This window comes from Lonchura striata, chromosome 14 (genome assembly GCF_046129695.1).
Source record: "Lonchura striata isolate bLonStr1 chromosome 14, bLonStr1.mat, whole genome shotgun sequence".
Classification (NCBI taxonomy): domain Eukaryota; kingdom Metazoa; phylum Chordata; class Aves; order Passeriformes; family Estrildidae; genus Lonchura; species Lonchura striata.
Window position 1 is genome coordinate 5,394,381 of NC_134616.1, and position 19,942 is coordinate 5,414,322.

Sequence of the window (19,942 nt, forward strand, 5' to 3'; positions counted from 1 at the left end):
TCCTGCTGGAATGGCTGCCCAGCCTGGGAGAAATCAGATCCTTCCCTGTGGGGAGACCCTGGAATGGATTTCCCAGAGAAGCTGTGGCTGCCTCATCCCTGGAAGTGCCCAAGTCCAGGTTGGATGGGGCTTGGAGCAACCTGGGATAGGAAAGGTGTCCCTGCCCATGGCAGAGGGTGGAACAAGATGGGCTTTAAGGTCCCTTCTACCAAACCATCCAAGAATTCCATGATTCCAGGGGATGGAGAGCTGCTTCCTCTCCAGACCCCCCACAGCCCCTGCCAGATGTGACCTACACCCAAAATTCCTCAGGCTGCAGCTGGTTCCCCCTCAGATCTTACGGCTCTTACTCACCCCTGTTTGTCCCTGTCCCTCAGCTGAAGATCCCCACACGGACAATCCCTGTTTTGCTTTGTCATCCTCAGAGCACCACGCCACTGCTGAACACCCAAGGGGACAAAGGAGAACAGAGAGGGAAGGGTTTTTCCTTAAATACAGGCGTTAACTCATGTGTGTGTCTTGTGGTGTGACGGTGCACGGACCAACCATCCCAAAGGTCACAGCAACATCCCCCAAATATTCCCAGCAGTGCAGGCTGGACAGGGCTTGGAGCACCCTGGGGTAGGAGAAGGTGCCCTGCTCATGCCAGGAGGTGGAACTGGCTGAGCTTTAAGGTCCCTTCGACCCAAACCATTCCAGGATTCCCTGATTGTGTGAGATGTCGACCCTCAGCTGAGCCCAGCCTGGGCTTTCTCCTGCTCCTGCCTCAGCTCTGTGAGCAGCACAAGGAAAAGCAAGTGCGGGTCCCCATCCACATTCCAGCGGGAGCAGCACTCCAGGCTGTGCAGAAGAAATGGCCCAACATATCCTTGAACTTTTGGAGTCATCCTCCCTCCAAAATACTTAATTACCAACGGTTTGTTGCTCGTATTATCCTCCTGGAATGAGTTATGTGGCATCCCTCAATGAATAAGGAAATAAAAAGAAAAATAAATAAATCAGCGTTTTAACAGCGAAATCAAAAGAACCCATGAAAATCACTCGCCTTCCTCCCGACTTCATTGTTTGCACAAGTTTGACCAGCAACAAATAACCACGTTCACACCGACGCTACTCCCTTAAAACCCCCGGGGACAAACACAGGGGTCATTTCCACCGCGCCCATCCCACGGCTCCCGGCTCCTGCGGGATGCTCCCAGCCCTGCAGGTCTCACATCCCCGCTAATTCCAGGTGTGGGCCGGATTCCAGCAGCTCCCACCGAGAGCGTTGTCACAGAGCTGTCACCCCCTGCCAGCCTGACCCTTTGCACCCTCCAGCTAATTCCGGCGCCTTCCCTTTTCCCGCAGGATTCCGGCAGCTCTGTGACCCCCTCCAGTCTTTTCCCAGCTCTTCCCTGACGGGCTTGGAGTCAAGGAGGGAGAGGAGGAGTAGATTCTGCATATTCAGCACTTGACCCTGCCTTTTCCCAGGCAGAAATTCCAACGGGACCTCTCTAGGAGGGATCCCGACAGCTCCCCTGGGCATTCCTTGCTATTGTGGCTCCTCTCCTCTCCCCCAGGCGATGCGTGTTTGTAGTTATCAAATGCAAATCACACTTCCCACCCTCCTGGCTGGAGTTCTCACTACACAAGACCCTTCCCGGTTTTTTTTCCCTCTCACCAGCTCGTTTTGCAATGCTCGGCGGAGTTCGCAGCCCCTCCCGGTGCCACCTCCCTGTGATGTGGGATGCGCTGGGAGGTGGATGGAGGGAAGGCATTGAAGCAATCCTGATTTAGTACCTGCAGCCCCCAGGACGCAGAAACAGCGGCTAATCTGCAGCCCGGCAGCTGAACGAAACTCCTTTTTCTGGGGAATGCCGGGCACTGACCCTTAATTTGCATTCTAAAGGAAAACTCGGGGTCGCTTTGGCCTTGGGCAGCTGCGGTTTTGCCGGCGCTCTCGCAAGGGAGGCGGCAGCAGGCAGAGCCAGTCAATGGCACATCAACAACTGATAAACGAGCTTAACTCGCTCCTGGCACTCCCCGACCGAGCTCAGCTTCCAACCCCTGCGTCCTCTCGAGCCACCTCCGATTCCTTCCTGCTCGCACAGAAACCTGGAGCACATTAAGGGGAGGGGATGTTTTACAAGAAAAGCTCATGCATTGATTCCGTGACCCAGCAGAGACCATTAAAAATGATGGAATGGATATGGAAATGAGTAATCCTCCAGCTGGGCTCGGGCTGAGCGCGGCCAACTCCAGTCAATGGGAACCAAAAATAAAACGGAGTTGCTGGAGCCTCCAGGCAATGCTGGGAACTGCTGGAATCCACCCGAGGATCCCTATACCCTTTACCTGTCCTCCTGGTGCTGTGGAGTCCCTCCAGCACCTGTTTGGACTCATCCTTTCTGTCCAAAGGCTGCACCAGCAGGAATCTCATCCCATCCATGCGCTTGGCCAGATTCCGTGCTAAAGGAAATGTGGGAGCCCCCATCCCTGGCTCCCAACTCCTTGCTGCTCACACACACCCTTGGCTCATCCAGCCAAAATTCCCAAGGATCAGAAAATAACCCTGGACTGCCACAGCTTCCAGCACCAGCCCTGAATCCCAGGCAGGCAGTTCCCAGGCAGACAGAGACCTGAGGAAGCAGGGGATAAAACAGGAGCAGAGGAAGGCAGGGATCTGTAATTAAAGGCAAATCTGGGCCAGTGAGAAGCTGAAAGAGTTGAAACTGAGCTGGTCCTCAGATATGTGAAAGGAAAAGTATATAGACATGGGGCTTTGTGGACACAAGGCTCTCCTTACAGCCTCTTTCTCTAGCACCAGCTTGGAAGGACATGGAGGGAAGATTGTCCTAGAGAACTAGGCACAGAGAGTTATAACATTTATTTAAAAATACACACCAGAATCCCACTTACAGGAAGTACAGAAAATAAAGGTTATTTCTTGCTTCCCCAAGACCCCGGAGTTGTGTCCACTCTCCAGGCCAGAATTCCAACACACCTGATTCCAAAGGGTGGAAGGAATGGGCTGAAGACCTCAGTGGGCCACAAGGAGGGGCAGGAAGGACAAGCCATGAGAATTTCATGTATTGAGTGTGCTCCCACCTCTGATATGGGGACAGAATTCACACTGATGCCATGGCTGGGTTGTTAACACACAGTCAGGGGTGGTTTGCCAGGCTGCCCAGTTTTGGCAGCCCCAGGAGCTCTCCTGTCCCTGATGTCTCTGCCACCAACAGGAGCAGCACCACCTCCGTGCATCCACCGGGATGCTGCAGAAGGCCCTGGAGCAGTGTTTTCCCCTGCATGAGCCCACAGCAGAATCCTGTTCCCAAAGGAGCTGCCCGTGGCCCCCTCACCCAAAGCAGCAGCATTCCATCCCTACAGCCTTCCCCCAGTGGATAACTCTACCCCCTTCCATCTATCACTCCTGGCTTTCAGGCTGCTGTCAGAATCCTCCTGCAAAGGGACAATGGCAGCCCAGGGTCCCCCCGTTCCCCCTGGAGAAAGGGGCCTGTGGAATGATCAATGGCTTTTCCCAGCTGGAGACAAAGGGCTGCCCACTGACCAGCTGCTCTTTGTCCTGCCCTGAAGTCTGGCTTGGAAGAGACCGAAGGCATCCCAAAATCTCTCAGTCTGAGGCTTTCCACGAGAGACCAGGCTTCCTGCACAGCTTCCTCCTGGCTGGGGGCATCCCTTGGGATGGGCTCCGGGTGTCCAGCCGTGCCTGGTGGGTTCCCCTGCTCATTTGCAGACGTGTCTCTCCAGGCGGCGCCGGCAGCGCCTGCACACCACGGAGCAGCACCAGCGGTAGCGGCAGTGGCAGCGCTCCTGCACCTCCTCCGTGTAGGTGTTGTAGCCACGGCCACAGCACAGCAGGTCACAGCTGTCACTGCCCACCGAGCTCCTGTTGCACGGCCTGCGGGGAGAGGTGGCACCTGGGGAGCTGCCCTCCCCCAGAGCTGGTGGGCAGCAGGATCATGGAGTCATGGGTTGGATGGAGCTTAAAGATCACCCTGTGCCACCCCTGCCATGGGCAGCGACACCTTCCACCAGCCCAGGTTGCTCCAAGCCCTTGTCCAACCTGGCCTTGGGCACTTCCAGGGATCCAGGGGCAGCCACAACTTCTCTGGGCATCCTATGCCACGGCCTCCCCATCCTCACAGCCAGGAATTCCTTCCCAATATCCCAACTAACCCTGTCAGTGGAAAGCCATTTCCTGTGTCCTGTCCCTCCATCCCTTGTTCCATGTCCCTCTCCATCTCTCTTTAGGCCCTGGAAGGGGCTCTGGGATCACCCTGGAGCCTTCTCCTCTCCAGGTGAGCACCCCCAGCTCTCCCAGCCTGGCTCCAGCCCTGGGAGCATCTCCATGAGCACACATGGACTTGCTGAACAAGTTCCTGCCCCTCTTGTGTTGGGGTCCCCCGACCTGGACACAGCAGTGCAGGAGGAGTCTCACAAAACAGGGATTCAGGGATCTGCTGCAAGCCCACCCCAGCCCATCCCCATCAGCTCCCCAGGACACTCAAACCCAGCGGAACAGGCACTCCAGAATCAGAGGCTGAGCTCTTCCTACCTGTCCTGTGTCCCCAGAGAGCCCAGCTGGGGGTTTGGGGTGCAGTAGTCAGGAGAGTTGATGAGATAAACCAGATCCATCTCTGTCACTGGCCTGGCATCCCCCTCCTTGGGGATCAGCTGCTTCCTGGACCCCACGAGCCGATGGGTGACCTTGAGGGCTGCCAGGTACCTGGATTTGAGGTCAGAGGCAATTTCACCCAGGTCTGGCAGGCCTTTCCAGCAGGTTTTCACTGAGCAGGAGCCTGAAACCCCGTGGCATTTACACCTGGTATCCAGGGAGTCACTGAGCACCTGCAGGGAAACAGGTGAGTTTGCTCCCTCCTGGCACTGCCCCAGGGATTGGCTCCCAAGGGCAGTCCCATGGGAGTGTCAAGGCATGAGCAGAGTATAATGGGGCAAGCAGGGGCTCAGGCCTGCTTCAGTCCCTTCTGGTAAGAGCCTGATCCTTGGGGAACTTCCCAGGGGAGCTGGCAGCAGGGCTGGAGGCTTCCCAAGCCTCTCCTGGGGAACAGGAGTTGATGGAAGCACAAAACCAGATGGGTTGGGGAGCCCAGCTGGAGTGGGGCAGGACTGGCTCTGTTTCCAGTGAGCTGGAAGTACTGGTGTGAAATATCAGCTAACTGGGAATACTGGTGTGAAGTGTCAGATGTGCCCACGGGATGTCTGGGGGTGGGCAGCAGTGTGGGTGAGAGGGTGTCTGCTAACACCCTTTTTAACCATTTTGTTGCCTCCTGATGTTCAGAACATCCCGAAAATCTGGCTGGCATCTGCTGCCTTACAATAGGGATCTCTGCCCCTGCTGTGAGGGGTGCTGGGCTCCATCTCCCCCAGGGGCCTGGACCCACTGTGTCACCCCTGGGTAGTCCCGGGGAAGGCTCAGCCCCACTGTGTCAGTGCCAGGGGGCTCATACACCCCATCCCGGAGTGCAGCATTCCTGGTGGGCTCCATATCCCTCATCCCAACCTGCAGCAGCCCTGGTGGGCTCCATAGCCATCATCCCAACCCACAGCATTCCTGGTGGCTCTATATCCCCCATCCCAACCTGCAGCAGCCCTGGTGGGCTCCATAGCCATCATCCCAACCCACAGCATTCCTGGTGGCTCTATATCCCCCATCCCAACCTACAGCAGCCCTGGTGGGTTCCATATCCCTCATCCCAACCTGCAGCAGCCCTGGTGGGCTCCGTACCCCCCATCCCAACCTGCAGCAGCCCTGGTGGGTTCCATATCCCCCATCCCAGAGCTCAGCAGCCCTGGTGGGCTCCGTACCCCCCATCCCAACCTGCAGCAGCCCTGGTGGGTTCCAAATCCCTCATCCCAACCTGCAGCAGCCCTGGTGAGCTCTGTATCCCCCATCCCAACCTGCAGCAGCCCTGGTGAGCTCTGTATCCCCCCTCCCAACCTGCAGACCCGGGGCTCCCGCACCCACCGCCCGTCCCACGGCCCCGTTGTGCCGGTTCACGGCCCGGAGCCCGGGCGTGCTGCCGGTGCCGGCTCTGGCGGAGCCGTCGGCGAAGGCGGCTCCGAGCTGGAGGCCGTGGCTCAGGTTGTCACCGCAGCCGCCCCAGCGGGAGCCGGGCACGGGGGGCTCGGAGGGGCCGGGGCCGCAGGAGCACAGCGGGATTTCTCCGGAGGCGCAGGAGCGGGCGATGCCCTGCGCCACGGCCGCCGCTGCCAGGGCGTGCACGAAGGCGGCTTCCCGTGTTCCTGCGGAGAAAACAAGGATAATTCCTTCCTCCCTGCCCGGCCAGACTCTCCTCGCACAGTGCAAGGAGTTTCTGTATTTCGCCTTGCAGCGGGATAATGCCAAGGCCTCTCCATTTTTGTGTTTTAACCCACGGCCCCTGTGTTACACTGCCTGGATCCCCACCTCTTCCCCTGCTTTTTTGGGAGCCTCTGGCAGCCGTTTGAAATGGAAGTTAGTGTCTGTCACCTCCCCTAGACGGAACTTGCACAGGAAGATTAACACCACGTAAAAGCAGGACATTTACCCCAAAAAGCAGAATGGGATGCTCCCGGGGGGCAGAGCGGGAGCAGCGGCTGGGCGGGGGGAGCATCCCTTACCTGTGAGCAGGTCGGGGCCGAAGCTGGGGGCGCGCTGGATGGAGGAGCAGTTCCACCTCATGTCGGCAAAGCTCTGCTGGCACAGCTGCTGCGTCCGGCGGGCAGCCAGGACCATGCTGGGCATCAGCTCCAGGTGCCGGCGGCAGAGCTGCAGCTGCTCCGGCAGCAGCAGCCGGCAGTGCTGGCTCTCGTTCCAGGCCACCCCGCTGCCCGCCAGCCCGCTGTGGGGAGAGGTGGGGGTCACTGGGGGGGCCACAGAGCCCCGAGGGACCGCCAAGAAGGGCTCTGGAAGGAGAGATTCCCGACTCACAGCCACTGGATGGCTGCGGAGAGCCCCAGCTGGCACAGCAGCGCGGTGGCAGCGGCGGCAGGGCGGCCCATGGCCGGAGTGGGGCTGGGATGGGGACTGGGATGGGGCTGGGATGGAGACTGGGAGCTGGGATGGGGCTGGGAGATGGGATGGGGCTGGGATGGAGACTGGGAGCTGGGATGGGGCTGGGACAGGCTCTGCGAGCAGGGCTGGGGCTGGGATGGGGAATAGGAGCTGGGATGGGGCTGGGACAGGCTCTGTGAGCAAGGCTGGGGCTGGGATGGGGACTAGGAGCTGGGATGGAGCTGGGATGGGGCTGGGATGGGGCTGGGATGGGGCTGGGACAGGCTCTGTGAGCAAGGCTGGGGCTGGGATGGGGACGGGGAGCTGGGATGGGGACTGGGAGCTGGAATGGAGCTGGGCTGGGGCTGGGATGGGGACTAGGAGCTGGGATGGGGCTGGGACAGGCTCTGCGAGCAGGGCTGGGGCTGCTCAGCCCCACCACCCCTTTTCTAGCAGCGGGTCCTGCCCCCCGGGGAGGGGAACAAAGGCGGATTCGGTGCCGTTCGCAGGGTTAGGGACAAGGAGGGGCTGCAGGGAGCGCCAGCTGCCAGCAGCAGTGACCGTCCCCAAACTGCACCTGGGAGGGGGCTGGGGGATGAGCTGCTGCGGGATGCTCCCCCAGCACCACCAAGGCCACACTGACCACGTCCCCAAGGTGCCACATCCACATGGATTTTAAATCCCTGCAGGGGTTTGACTCCACCACTGCCCTGCGTGTCCTTTCCATGAGAAATTTTCCCTAATATCCAACCAAACCTCCCTGGCACAGCTGGAAGCTCTGTCCTGTCCCGTGTCCCCTGGGAACAGAGCCTGACCCGCTGGCTGCACCCTCCTTTAGGGTCAGCACAGGCTCATAATTCATAATTTCTGTTTCTTTCTCTGCCATGGCAGGGCACCAGGGCTGGCTCGTGCCTGTCACAAGGTGCATTTCTTGGGATCTCTCTCTCCTACAAGTACAAAACCAAAAGTGCTGCTTGGAGCCCGTGAGGAACCAGGTGGGCTGGGATTTTCCCGCAGTGGGACGTGGCATTTGACACAAGCCCAGCTGACCTCAGGGTTTGGAAAGGGTGACAGGTCGAAACCCACTTTTTAGGCTTTCACTTTCTCCCTGGCTGTGCTGCTTCCTCTCTTTCTGGAAGGTGTTTTTCCTTGACAGAACCAAACTGGGGGCTGGTTGTCATCCCTTGTGACCTCTCACCTTGACAGGACATGCCTGGGCGGGTGATTATTGTCCCCTTGTGACCTTCCTTTGACTTGGGATCATGTGCATTGAAATCAGGTCACAGCTTGAGTCATTGTCCTTCCCTTGGGATGCAAAGGCCATGACCCATTGTGCTGGAGCCCTTGAGGAGGGGTCCCAGGTCACTCCCGAATCCCCCACCAAGTTACAAAGGGAATGGTTAAAGGGCAGAGAGAAAAGGAGCAACACAGGGATGACCCCTAAACACCAAACCCGATGTTTTGGATCCTGGCCCTTGTGGCTCCCAGCTCAACTCCTCCTCAGGGCGTGGATGGTGTCTTGTTTTGGGACCTGGAGGATCTCCAGGGGGTTGTCAGGACAACGCTGGGGTTGGATGGCAGCTGGGAAGGCACCTGAGTTCCCAGGGGGTTCCGAAGGTGTTAGAATGGTCAGGAAGAGCTGCTGGAGAGCAGGAATGCAGAGAGGAACCACTCCAGCATGGGCTGGCAGGAGGGAATTCCCCTCACAGGTGATGGGAGCTGTGACCAGCAGCAGGACAGGGGGGCTGAGTCCCACCCCATCCCTTCCTTGGGGATGGGAGCTCACCCTGGGAGCCGGGCAATGGAAGGAAGCAGCGCCAGCAGAGGGAACCGTGCACCGATGTCACACGCTGCCACCTCCCACCAGAGGTATTTTTACCAATCCCTCTTCACAGGAAAGTTTTGCAATGACCGAGTAGTAGGAAAAACACAAACCCTTCCTTTTAAAGCAAAGCCAGCCCTCCTTTGAACGTCAATTCCTCTTTTTAGCTCAATCCTTGGAACAAGCAGAGGGTGAGTGCTAAAAATACCCCTTCCTTCCCCTTCCAAGCTGGGCTGGCGGGGGGCAGGAGGGGATTCCCAGCCCAGGGGAGGCTTCCCTTCCCCAGCTGGGGCTTCACTGCTGGGGGGAGACCAAAGGAGCCAGGAGAACATTGGGAAAGGTCCCGTCCCCCTGCCTGGTGTGGCCACCCTGGGGACACAGGGGACAGCTCCAGGAGGGGCTAAAGGGGCAGAGCTGGCTGGCTCAGAGCTCCTGGGATGAGGCTTTAGTGGAGGAACAGCAAAGAGCTGTCCTGGAGGGCCAAAGGTTGGTGTCCCTCCCTGCTGGGCCCCAGGGGCCAAAGCAAACAGCCGCGAGTGGATCCTGACCCCTGTGAGCACGCGGGGTCCCCATGCGCTGTCCCAGCTCCCGATGTCCCTGACACCCAGGTTCAGCAGGGGCAGGTCCAGGGACCTTCCAGGGGTTTCCCTGCCATCAAAGTGTCCCCTCAGGCCCCGCTGACCTCGGCTCCCCACCCCAGCCTCACCTACCCCTGCGAGGAGCCACATCCCTTCAGTGGGGCCGTGCCACTGCGGTGGCGGTGACGCGGGGGGTGGTGGCACCTGGTCCAGTGGCACTGACGCTCCGTGAGATTCCTGCTGCTGCTGGACGCTGGCAGCATCCTGTCCCCTCTGGAGGCTGGGGTCAGTGGGACGGTCACCCTGGGTGGCAGGAGCCCAGCGTTCCTTCAGGGAAACCATCCCCTTCCCCCCAGGCTGGGGGTGGCAGGCACCTGATCCTGCAGAGCCACCTCCCAGTGTCACGTCCCCACAGCGTCCCAAACCCAAACTGATAAGGACGATAGGGAGTCATTTCACCCAGCTGAAGGGACATCCCCTTCCAGAGGGCTGCTGGAGGTACCATTTCTTTCATTTTCCCTCCTGTTGCTGCAGCTCCCATTCCCAAATCCTTCTGATCTCATCCAGGCCCATCCTCGTGCCGTGTTCTGGCTGCCTGGGATGTGCTCCTGGGAGCAGGGACAGCAGGGTCTGCGTGGGGGCACAACACAGGGTGACACTTCCCTGTGCCCTCGGCAGTGTCCCCGTGCGGGCACAGCTGGGAGGGAGGATCCAGCTGCAGAACATCTGGCACATCTGTCCCGGGGAGGTGACACTGCAGAGGCAGGAGGGACACAGGGGGACACGTCCCTCCTGTGCCACACCCCGAGGCGCCTCGGGATGGAGGTCCCAGCCCGGCCAGAGCCCCTGGGGAGGAGGAAAAGTGTCATGAACGACACGCCCGGGCTCCCCCGCGGGCTGGGCAGAGCTGCCAGGGGAGCTGTGCCAGTCACGGAGCCGCTGTGGCACGGAGGGATAATGGGAAGCAGCCCTACGGATGGGAGGGACACAGGGCAGTGTCCTGGAGGTGCCACCAGCCTCTTGTCCCATCCCAAAGCCACGGAGAAAGCGCCACATTCACCAGGAGCACATCCCAGGCAGCCAGAACACGGCACGAGGATGGGCCTGGATGAGATCAGAAGGATTTGGGAATGGGAGCTGCAGCAATAGCAGGGAAAATGAAAGAAATGGTACCTCCTGCAGCCCTCTGGAAGGGGATGTACCTTCAGCTGGGTGAAATGACTCCTTATCGTCCTTATCTTATCAGGACTGGGGAGATTTAGGTTAATTTGGGCTCTGTCTGAACACAGAGGAGGAGAAATGCTCTCCTCTCCTCGCTCTGCCCAGATGGGATTGGCTGAGGAGGGAGATCTGCCAGGCACTTCCCAGGATATCCTGCAGCAGATGAAGCTCTGCTTCATGAAAAAAATACAAAAAAAAAAAAAGAGGGAAAAGGGAAAAAGTAATAAGAAAAAGGGGAAAAGCGAAACTGCTGTAATTTTAAGCGAGTTGAGGGAAGGTAATTTCCACCTGGGTTAGTGAAACAGCTCGGTGGAAATTTTTGATAAAAATCTATTCTTCTTAGAAAATGCAGATCCAGGGAAATGTGGAGGCTTTCCACTGGAAAGAATGAGTTCTGCTGGATTTCTCAACCAGTTCTCTAGAAAATTTGTCAATGGTCACAACATTTTAATCACTGCTGCTTTTTTTGTCAGACCAAAATTTACACTCCTGCCGCCTCCCAGCCTGACAAGAAAATGCAACATTTTTGGCATGGCCACTTTATTTGTTCAAAATTTAATATTCTACAGATCTTTTGCCCTCCTTCTGGATCAAGAAAACACTGGAAATGCCAAGACATGCCTGGGATAGGGAAACAATTTCCTCTAAGGCACGGGAAGCTCTGGATGAGGAGCAATGCAAAACTCAGCACAGAGCCTGGGTTTCTCTTGGCCTTGTGCTGGTTCTGGGGACACAAACGTGGTTTGGTGCCATCTCATTGTCCCCTGGGCCAGCACAGGCTCACCTCATGTCCTGCTCCTGGCCAAGCTGTTCCTGGGGCTGGAAGAAGGGGACATTGCCCTCAGATTCAATTCTTGGCAAATCCACGAGAGCACAACCTGGAATCCCCTTCTCCTTTGAGGCAGGAGAGCACACAGACATCAGTCATGGTGATAACCCAACAGCATTGCCCTGGCTCATTTTCCACACCTTCACAGTCCCTCCTCAGCCTGGGAAGTTCTCCCTCTTCCCCCCTTACCCTGGGCTTTACAGAATCCTTAGGGTTGGAAAAAACCCTCTGAGATCAAGTCCAGTTATTCGGGAGCTTTTTCCATGGGGTAAAACCAGCCCCAGGATTCTCCCCCCTCTATTTTTAATGCGTTTTTCAGCAGATTCTTTGATCCCCAGAGAAACTTCAGCATCAGCAGCTGCTGTCCCCAAGTGCCACTGCCCTGAAGGGGTCAAGCCCTGCCAGCTGCTGCTCGGCGGGGACACGACACTGGATAAACAGGGCTGGGGACACTCAGGATGCCCGAGGCAGCGCCTGGCACCGAGTGCCCTGAGCACCCGGCCGTGTCCCCGCCCGTCCCCAGCTCCCAGCTAAGCCAGGGAGCCGCTGTGGGAGCGCAGCACAAAGCCAGGACATCTCCTGGTGATGGGAGCACAGCCTGGGAAGGGGCTAAACCAGGAGCAGAGGCCACGAAAATGCACCAGAAACACCCGGTGAAGGCACCTGGGGCCGTGAAGTGTCCCTGCAATGTCACCCAGCGCCGGGGCGGGAGGCTGGCCCGGCACTGGGATGTGCTGAGCTCACCCACCTTGCTGAGCACTGGAAAAGCAAATCCTGCCCCGGGGACAGTCTGAACTCACCTGGGGACACTGGGGAAGCAGGTCCCTGCCCTAGGGAGCTCAGGTGCCACCCAAGGATGGGGGACAGTGCTGGGGAGAAGCCCCAGCAGCTCCTGGGACACTCCATGCCCAGAGCCCAGCTGGCCTTGGCTCCTCAGGGACAGCACCGGGATGGGAGGGGACAGAGGTGGCTGTGGCACTGGGGCTTTTGTGAGCTGTGGGACACAGGAACAGGAGCTCCAAGGGGAAGGGGTGTGTGGGAGCAGGAGATCCAGCAAACAGCAGCCCTGACAGGAGGCTGGGTTCCCTCCTGTCCCCAAGGTCCTGCAGGGTGGTGACACACAGTGACAGGCTTCCCTGCCATGGACACTCGCTGTGACAGGGCACAGAGCTCTGCAGAGGGAAACTGAGGCAGGGGTGGAAATGTGGGGGCCACCAAAGTCACCAGGGGTCCTGGAGCTGTATGCCCAGCAAAGGACAGGGAGCTGAAGCCCTGACATATTTTACACCAAAAATGCCCTTTCTCCTTCCCAGTAAAACCATTATAAGCTTCAAAAAAAAAAAAAAAAAAAAAAAAAGGAACAAAATTAAGCAATTGGGATTTTAAGTAACTTCCAAGCCCTTTTGCTCCCACAGCTCCAACCCACCAGGTGTGTGGAGGTGACTGGGCCCAGCTGGGGATTTCCAAGGTGGAACCAAATGGATGTGAAATGTTACAGGTTTCACTGCAGCCTCAGTTTTATATTTCCTGGAGCTGGCCCAGCCCTTCAGGTGCTCCCACTCTGCCCTGGGGACCTGGGCAGGTCATCCAAGAGAGAGATGGACAGCACCACACAGTGACAGTCCCACTCAACATCTCCTCCTGCTGCCTTGCTGAGCTGGGGTCTGAGCCCCTGGGTCATCCCTGGCTTTGGGGGGTGCTCAGAGGGTGCCAAATCCATCCAGGACCATGACTTGGGCAGCACTTACCTCGTGCTGGGACCAGCTCTCTCTGCCACTGTCACCTCGGAGGTCCTGGCACTGAGGGTGGGACATCTTGTACCAGCCAGGGACAGCACAGACCCCCACTTCTCCCATTCCCACTATCCCAGTGGGTGAGGACAGCGTGGAATTCCTCCCAGCATCTGCAGCAAGGAAAGGCAGCAGAGAGGTGGGCAGGGTCCCACAGAAACCCCCTCCTCATCCCAGCACTGAGAGCCACCACCAAGCACCATTCCCACTCCCTCCTGCTTCCTCCTGGATTAGGGAATGCCTCAGGAGCAGCAGCAGGGAGTTAGCAGAGCTATTAAACCTTCTTAAAGGGGCTGCTGGGCTAGCTGGGAAATAACCAGGTGGCCACAATGGAGACAATTCCTGGCCAGCTGAGTGCGATGTGGAGGAAGAGGGGTGCTCAATGCAGCCAGCTCAGGGCTTGGTTTCCTGAGATGGGAACATGTTATGGCACCCCAAATTCCGTGTTTAATTTCTGGCAGGGATCAGAGAGGATTGGGGAATGTCCCTTCTGGAGAAGGGGAGGTGGCTCAGAGCCCAGCACCCACCACGCTCCTGTCACTGGGTTCACAAATCACGCAGGTACCAGCGAGACTTACACCACAATAATGTTATTAAAATTAATATTATTAATAATAATTAGAGTTCTGGCTGATGGCTGCACGTCTGGGCTACACTTTGGTGATGCTGTCAGGTGGCCTCTCCTCGGTTGGCCCCTGTCCTTTGGGATGGGGCTGGGACACTCCCACCCTGTTGCTCTCAAGTCCCGCACATCCTGGAGCCTTCCGCCCTTTCCTCAGGAGGCAGAAAGCCCAGGCACCGAGGAGGGAAAGGCCCATCAGGGCCACGAGCAGGGCCAGGGAGGCAGTGCCCTCGGGCTGGGGACAGACCCAGCGGGGAGTGTCGGTGATCCTGGCCGAGCTATTCCGGCCACGCTCCTGGAAGACGCAGCGGGCCTGGCGCAGGTCCGGCACGGCCGCGCCGGCCGCACGCAGCGCGTCCAGCCAGCCCAGCGAGCAGCAGCTCCAGGGGTTCCCGGCCACGGCCACGGCCCTCAGGCTGTGGGACCAGCTCCTGACTGTTCCCAAGGCCTGCAGGCGGTTATTCCGAACGTCCAGGCTCTCCAGCGGGGAGCAGGAAAGCCCCGTGGGCAGCAGGCTCAGGTGGTTGCCCGACAGGTCCAGCGCTCGGAGCGTGCCCAGGCAGGGCAGCGCTGCCTCGTCCATCTGGTTGTCCCTCAGAGAGAGCTCCTGCAGGGACAGCTCCAACCCTGCCAGCGCTCCCGTGGGCATGGACAAGTCCCTGTTTCCCGACAGGTCCAGGGAGAGCAGCGGGGTCCGGTTGAAGGCACGGGGCTGCAGCCTGGAGATGTTGTTCTTGGACAGGCTCAGGTGCTTCAAGCGAGGCACGTTGTAGAAGGGGGTGCAGGTGTCTCTGGGGGCTGATGTGTGAGAATGCCCTCCCAAATCCCTTCCCTGGTCACTGCCTTGGCTCTCACAAGGCTGGAGGCTGTTGGAGCCCAGATCCATGGATTCCAGGTGAGGCAGGGAATCGAAGAACCAGCGTGGCAGCACGCGGAGGGCGTTGCTGTGGAGGTCCAGCGAGCGCACGGACAGCTCCGTGCCATTGGTGACAGACTCCCTGGCCACGTCCTGGAGACAGTTCCTTGCCAGGCTGAGGCTGTGCAGGGAGCCCAGACTGTGGAAGAAGGAAAATGGGAACAGCTCCAGGCGGTTATTGCTGAGATCCAAGTCAGCCATGTGTGTCAGAGCGGCCACGGGACGCACGGTCCTGTTGAACCTCTGCATCTCCTTGTAGGGCAGGACGAACTCCCTGGGATGGGGCGAGCCTGGGAGAAGGGAAGCAATGAGGTTGTTGGAGAGGTTTAAGTGTGTGAGATCATGGGCTCTGGGGAGATCTGGAAAATAGAGGAGTCTGTTATGGCTCAAGTCGAGCACTCGGAGCAGGTAGGGCTCCTCTCCCTCCTCCTCGGAGAAGAGCTCCAGGGCATTGTGGCTGAGGTTTAAAACTCGCAGCTGCGTGAGGCTGAAGCCAGAGATACAGTGGAGGGAATTCAAAGCCAAGTTCAGCACCTCCAGCTCTTCCAGAGGCTCAAACGCTCCCTCCTGGATCTCCATGATGTAGTTGTTGCTGAGGTCGAGCTGGCGCAGCCGCGGTGAGTTCCGGAAGGTCCCTGCCAGCAGCTTGGTCATCGTGTTCCCGGAGAGATCCAGCACCCTCAGGCTGGTGAGGTTGCTGATGTACCAGCTGGCCATGTGGCTCTCCAGGCTATTCACAGACAGGTCCAGGACCTCTATATTCCTGAGCAGATGGAAAGCTTCCCCGTTAGCCAAGTAATTCCGGTCCAGGTGGTTCGATCCCAGGAGGAGCGAGCGCAGCCGAGGCAGCTCAGCCAGGGCGGTGGCTGACACGGATTCCAGCTGGTTGGAGCACACATCCAGGTACTCCAGCTGCCCAAATCCTGGCATGTTGCTGCCTGACAGGTTTTGGATGAAGTTGTTGGAGAGTTCAAGGTACTTAATTCCTTGGCCAAGCCCCTTGGGAAATTTCCGCAGGCCAACTCCTTTGCAAGACACCTTCGTGGGGCTCTGTGGAGAGACAGGAGAGGTGTGAGTGAGGGGGGGCTACAAACCACAGCTCCAGGCAAGCCAGCTACTGTCCAGGATGGGCATGAGAAGTGGGAAGGAGCACTGATCCCCCTTCCCAAGCCCAGCTGATCCAGAGCATCCCTGTTTAGGCAGAGGAAGGGCACTGTGTAGGCTCCACCTTTCCTCTTCCTCCAGTTTCCTCTGGAGTTGGGAATCTGGATGGGGAGCTGCTGATTTCTTTCTGGGGAGACACAAACCTGCTGTTCCCCATCCAGACTCCCAGCTGCCTCACTGGATCCCTGCCCTCCATCCTCTGAGCACCTCAGGCATGGCAGGGACGTGGGAGCAGCTGGATGTCAGGGACCACCTCACAGGAGACCAACTCCAAGGTGGGAAAACAGAGGAAAAGTTAAAGAGATGGAGGCTGGAGGGGAAGGTGAGAGCCACAGGGAGGAGATCCAGGGTGATGCCGGCAGCCTCAGCCACGCTGCTGGAGCCATCCCAGCCCAGGTGCTCCTTGGAAAACAGCCTTACCTGCTGGCACAGAGGGGAGCTGGGCTTCGTCTCCGGGCTAGCCCGGGCCCTGAGGATGGACGGGAGCAGGCAGAGCAGGAACCATCCCCGAGCAGCCCAGAGCATGTTGGGCTGCGGGCGCTGCCAGCCCCGTCCCGCTCCTGCGGCGTCGCTGGCAGGCTGGGCAGGAGCCAGGCTCTGTATAAATAGGCTTCAGGATGGGATGGGGGAAGGAGATAAGGCATGTGGGTGTTCGCAGCTACGGAAGTGGGAAAAGAAAGACATCAGCTCGCAGAGGGGGAAAAACGGCACCAAGCCACAGGGAAGGGAAAGAGAAACGGCGGGATGGGGAGGAGGGAGCTCAGGTGACCGGCTGGATCCGCCGTGACATCAAATGCCAGGAGGCAGAGGTGGCACGTAGGAAAGCTGAGAGGGCTTGGGGGAGTTTCCCTGTGCCAGGGACAGGATGTGGCAGCTCCCGGGACACCAGGGGCAGCTGGCGAGGGCTCCGCAGCCATCCTGAGCCAGGGACAGCTCCTGGCTGTGGGATCAGCCGATGTCACACCCGGGCAGTGCCACTCCGTCCCCAGCCGCGGGGACTCTGCCTCTCTCGGGAAACAGCAGCTTCCCGGCTCCCCGCCGCTTCCCAGCGGGATGTGCAGAGCTGGGGTCCCTCTCCTCCTCCTCTCCATCCCCAGGGCTCTGTGGGCTCCTCGCTGTCACAGCCGTGCCCCGCCTGGGCTGCCGGGTCACCGCCTCGCCCAGGGCAGGACCAGAAGGGATCTGTCCCTGCGGCAGCGCCAGGCGGGATCTGTGCACCGGGAGCACCCACAGGGACATTTTCTGGTGATGGCATCTCCGTGTCCCTGTGCCACCTAGTGCTGACACACTCCTTGGGGACACGCCCCTCATGCTTCACGGGGCACTCTCCAAAATGCACAGTTTGATTTTTTTTTGATCAGTGTGGCTAATTCCATGTGAAGGAGCAACTCAGGCTACTGAAAGGTTGTCCGAGGATGTGAAGTTTCAGCCACAGAGCTCGTGCTGTAATCCTGGAGGTGTCTGGCTGGAAAAAAATAATATATAGGCATAAAATACATAAATAAATAAGATTATAAATATAGATTATTTATAAATATATATGTACGCACACAGTTACACATCTGAGTTACCCCTCACCCTGTGACAGTCAGCGTGGTGGGCGACACTCTGCCACCTCAGGATGTGACTCAGCCTTGAGCTGGCCTGGTGTCCCCAGCATCCAGGTCAGGCAGGACAGCGGTGACAGGCCAGGGACATAATTTTGGGCTGATGCCCCGCGGTGCTGGGGTTGGGGCAGGGCTGGAGGCAGCAGGGAGCACACAGCACATCTGTGCAGATGTGAGCTCCTGCCAGGGAAACACCGACCTCGGGATGACCCCCGTGCCCTCCCAAAAGCAGAACCAGCACATCCAGCCCTGCCACGCCCCGGGAAGCCCGGCCCGTCCCCCTGCACCTCAGCTGCTGGACATGGGTCTGCACGGTGACACAGCCCCTGTCACAGCTGAAAAGTCCCTGATTTGGATCAGGGACTTCTGCAGAGAACCCCTGGGCATTTGCATCCCAAGCTGTGAACTTCCTTCACGGGGTGTGAACCAGGCTTGGCAAACACCGAGAAGCTTTCCTTGGATTGTGACAAAGGCAGAGTGAACCACATGGCCTGAGCAGGGACAGATCTGCTCTGAAACCAGCTACCCTGTGCTCCTTGGCCTCCCTGCCCTCCATGCTGCCTCCAGGGCTCCAGCAGGATCTGTTGGAGAGATTCCCTGTTCCCCCCGAGGCTTTTGTGGGAGAAGTCTCCAAAGGATGTGAGGAATGAGCTGCAGGACTGAGGTGTGGAGGAAGCAGGGACAGAACCCCCTGCCCAGGTCACATCTGTGCTGTGGGTGATGGGCTCCAGCCTGGGTGTTCGGGAGCAGAAGGCTACCTGGTCACCCAAGTCCATCGGATCTGCCCTTCCCTCCCTGCATTCCCAGGGCATTGGGAAGGTGATTCCTGAGCAGCTCTGATCCCAGCCAGGGGATGGTGCCTCTCCCACCCCTAAAGGATGGAGCTGTCCCCTGGCAGACCTTACCAACACTCTGCTGTGGCCGTGCAGACCTTCCATGGGAGCTCCTGGTGTGGCTGGGGAGGGACATCCCACCGAGAGCAGGAAAGTGCTGCATTTGCCAAGGCCACCTGCAGCCAATTCCATGTCCAACTCACACTATGGTCAGTGTGAGCACCAGAAAAAGCCTGTTAACACATTCCATGAAGGAATTGCTCCCTTCTGCCCTCCTCCTGCATCCCAAGCACGCACCAGGAAGAACTTCCACGCAGGAATGGCTCTCTCCTGCTCTTGCAACATCCCGAGCACACGCCACAGGGGACAGCAACGCTGGCCTTTTACAGAGCAAAGGGATTCTCCCTCTGCCTCCCCCTGCCCACAGCCATGGAGCACATCCCAGATCCTGCTAGCAGGGGACAAGGAATGCAAACTCCATCCCCGGCTCTCCCAACCCCCTGTTATTTATGGCTGCCCCCAGCCTTGCTGCTCAGGCCAGTTCTAAAGCAGCCCTGTTAACGATTTGCTTCATGTTCTCACTGTACACAGTTGTCCCGCTTCATTCTTGTCACAGGAACATGTCCCTCTTAATCCATTTGAAAGGAAAGAAAACCACAAAGCCCAGTGAAGGGCCCCCAAGGCTCTTGCCCGTCCCACATGTCGAGGCTGAAGGGAGGAGAAGCCACTAAAAAGCCAGAGCAGCCCATTTGTCACGCAGTTGTTTCCCGAAGCGCACGGCTCCTGTGAATAGCGAGGCTGCAGCCAACGCCGCTGCCCCGAGGAATTTTTGTCTCCCAATAACTGCAACACTTGGCAAGGGACATCACTCACTAGGGCTGGAGCCAGGAATGCTCCAGGCAGGGCGGACCCTCCGTGGCCACAGCACAGGGACACGTCCCTGCCACACCCTGCAGGTGACCATGAGCCACCTCTGCACGGAGCCAGCACCACGATCGTGGAATCACAGCACTGGGCTGGGGGAACAAACAGTTCCATGCCCTGCCATGGACAGGGACATCCTCCACCAGCCCAGGTTGCTCCAAACCCATCCAACCTGGCCTTGGATACTTCCAGGGATGCAGGGGCAGCCACAGCTTCTCTGGGCATCCTGTGCCACAGCCTCAGCACCATCACAAGGAAGGATTCCTTCCCAATATCCCATCTAACCCTGCCCTCTGGCAGTGGGGAACCATTCTCCCTTGTCCTGTCACTCCAGGCCCTTGTCCAAAGTCCCTCTCCAGCTCTCCAGGAGCCCCTTTAGGCACTGAGGTCCCCAAAACCTTCCCTGCTCCAGACTGAAGATGTCACTTTGGGATTTGTCCCGTTTCTACACAGGCTGCAACTTCACTCCCCTCTTGAAAGCACAAACAAGCTCTGGAAAGAAACACATGGAAACAAAACCCCAACCAAGCTGAGCAAGTGCGAGCCAAGGGCTGAGACAACAGAGCAATTTGTGCCTCTTATGGCTCAGAGCATCTTATGGCTTTAGGTCTCCCCAGCTGAGGGGAGGTAACGGGACAG

The 19,942-nt window shown here is 58.4% G+C and overlaps 2 protein-coding genes across 2 annotated transcripts; both read right to left on the bottom strand.

Annotated features, from left to right (window-relative positions):
• Nucleotides 1-3,706: 3,706 nt before the first annotated feature.
• LOC110474380 (protein Wnt-11b) lies at nt 3,707-7,005 on the bottom strand. Its single transcript, XM_021537750.2, has 5 exons — nt 6,935-7,005; nt 6,625-6,845; nt 5,990-6,267; nt 4,559-4,851; nt 3,707-3,901 (listed from the first exon to the last, which is right to left on the bottom strand). The coding sequence occupies exons 1-5, from the start codon at nt 7,003-7,005 to the stop codon at nt 3,727-3,729; spliced, it is 1,038 nt and encodes a 345-aa protein (XP_021393425.1). The 3' UTR covers nt 3,707-3,726.
• A 6,806-nt stretch (nt 7,006-13,811) lies between these two features.
• On the bottom strand, nt 13,812-16,805 carry LOC110474381 (transforming growth factor beta activator LRRC32). The gene is made up of 2 exons (XM_021537751.3): nt 16,360-16,805; nt 13,812-15,825 (listed from the first exon to the last, which is right to left on the bottom strand). Exons 1-2 carry the CDS (start codon nt 16,462-16,464, stop codon nt 13,888-13,890), a joined length of 2,043 nt encoding a protein of 680 aa, XP_021393426.2. The 5' UTR covers nt 16,465-16,805; the 3' UTR covers nt 13,812-13,887.
• Between the last annotated feature and the right edge of the window lie 3,137 nt (nt 16,806-19,942).

Coding starts and splice junctions, on each gene's coding strand:
- LOC110474381 (XM_021537751.3), bottom strand. CDS start 16,464: ATGCTCTGGGCTGCTCGGGGATGGTTCCTGCTCTGCCTGCTCCCGTCC. Junction 15,826..16,359: donor GCTCCCCTCTGTGCCAGCAG/GTAAGGCTGTTT, acceptor GTCTCTCCACAG/AGCCCCACGAAGGTGTCTTG.
- LOC110474380 (XM_021537750.2), bottom strand. CDS start 7,005: ATGGGCCGCCCTGCCGCCGCTGCCACCGCGCTGCTGTGCCAGCTGGGG. Junction 4,852..5,989: donor ACGGGGCCGTGGGACGGGCG/GTGGGTGCGGGA, acceptor GTTTCCCTGCAG/GTGCTCAGTGACTCCCTGGA. Junction 3,902..4,558: donor TCTCTGGGGACACAGGACAG/GTAGGAAGAGCT, acceptor CTCTCCCCGCAG/GCCGTGCAACAGGAGCTCGG.